The sequence below is a fragment of the Sinocyclocheilus grahami genome, unplaced genomic scaffold (assembly GCF_001515645.1).
Source record: "Sinocyclocheilus grahami isolate Dianchi unplaced genomic scaffold, SAMN03320097.WGS_v1.1 scaffold12978.1, whole genome shotgun sequence".
NCBI lineage: Eukaryota > Metazoa > Chordata > Actinopteri > Cypriniformes > Cyprinidae > Sinocyclocheilus > Sinocyclocheilus grahami.
Window position 1 is genome coordinate 1 of NW_015514695.1, and position 1,188 is coordinate 1,188.

Genomic DNA, 1,188 nt, shown 5'->3' on the forward strand with positions numbered 1-1,188 from the left:
TTCAGCTATTACTTAGGCTGACAATGGATGAATAAAATAATCGAAAGAGATATAATAATACCACTCTAGTGCGAACTAAATCGTACAGTTTTCATCCGAAATGCCATGTCACAATCCTTGTTACAAGGAACATGTGGGATTCGTCTTTTCATACTCTTTGCAAAAAGATACATGCACGCAACTCCCCCACATCACATGATCAACAAGTAGCCTTGGCGGCCCTTACGCATTTTTCCAGGATAGCCACAGTTTGCGCGTAAATATGTAACCGCGTTTTTAGGAGATGCCACATTAATGTAGGCTCTTATTGTCTTACAGTAGAAACTCTGATCGTTGTATCTGCGTTTTTTGGCGGACGAAATGGTAACCACGACAATTTTTTTGTAAGGGGAGTGCTGGCGTTTCCAGGGCAACTTCAGACACATAGATTTCACCTCAAATAGAACAATTTACTCTCATTTACAGTGAATGTGCGCGAGGCCCCTGGCAGTATTTACAGCGCGTTATGCAGCACGTACTCCATAACGCTAAAGTAGTTACCTTACAAAGCAATCGACGAGATCCTTGTTACAAGTTGTGAATTTGTAAGGGCTAAAACAAACGAACAAACAGACAAACAGATCATGCAAAGTCCAGTCCGTTCACTGTTTACACCGTGACGTTCACTTCATCACTTCCTTGTTTTCTGTAGAAAGCCTCGTAAGTCCTGTCGAAGTGATGGTTAGGTGGGGAGGCGGCGGCACCTGGCAAATCGTGCAGGGGCACGGCAAGCCCGTCCAGTGCTGAAACGAGCCCCCGAGCTGCAGCGGAGGTGTAGGGGTGCTCTTCATCAAAGAGTGCGGCGCCCTGATGGAAGTAAGTCCCGGTAACGTGGCGGAAAGCGCCGAGGAGGTGGACGAGGTCAACGCGCTCCCGAGGAGAGGATGCACCTGGTGCGCCGCCGCGCTCGCCGAGTGCGCACCGCCGTGGCTCACAGTCCCGCAGTGAAACGCCGAGTGGTGCCCGCCGTAGATCTCACCCACCAGCCGCTTCATCTCGTCCAGGGAGCTCGTCAGCATCAGGATGTAGTTTCTGGCCAGCAGAAGCGTGGCGATCTTGGACAGCTTCCGCACAGACGGGCCGTGCGCGTACGGCATGACCTCTCGGAGCCCGTCCATCGCCAGGTTCAAGTCGTGCATGCGCTTGCGC

General features: G+C 51.2%; 1 protein-coding gene across 1 annotated transcript; it reads right to left on the reverse strand.

Moving 5' to 3' along the window:
* Nucleotides 1–662: 662 nt before the first annotated feature.
* LOC107578948 (oligodendrocyte transcription factor 3-like) lies at nucleotides 663–1,181 on the reverse strand (the record flags this gene model as incomplete). The annotated part of the gene is made up of 1 exon (XM_016264844.1): nucleotides 663–1,181. A coding segment is annotated over one exon (519 nt), but the record flags the coding sequence as incomplete, so codon positions are not given.
* Nucleotides 1,182–1,188: the final 7 nt, after the last annotated feature.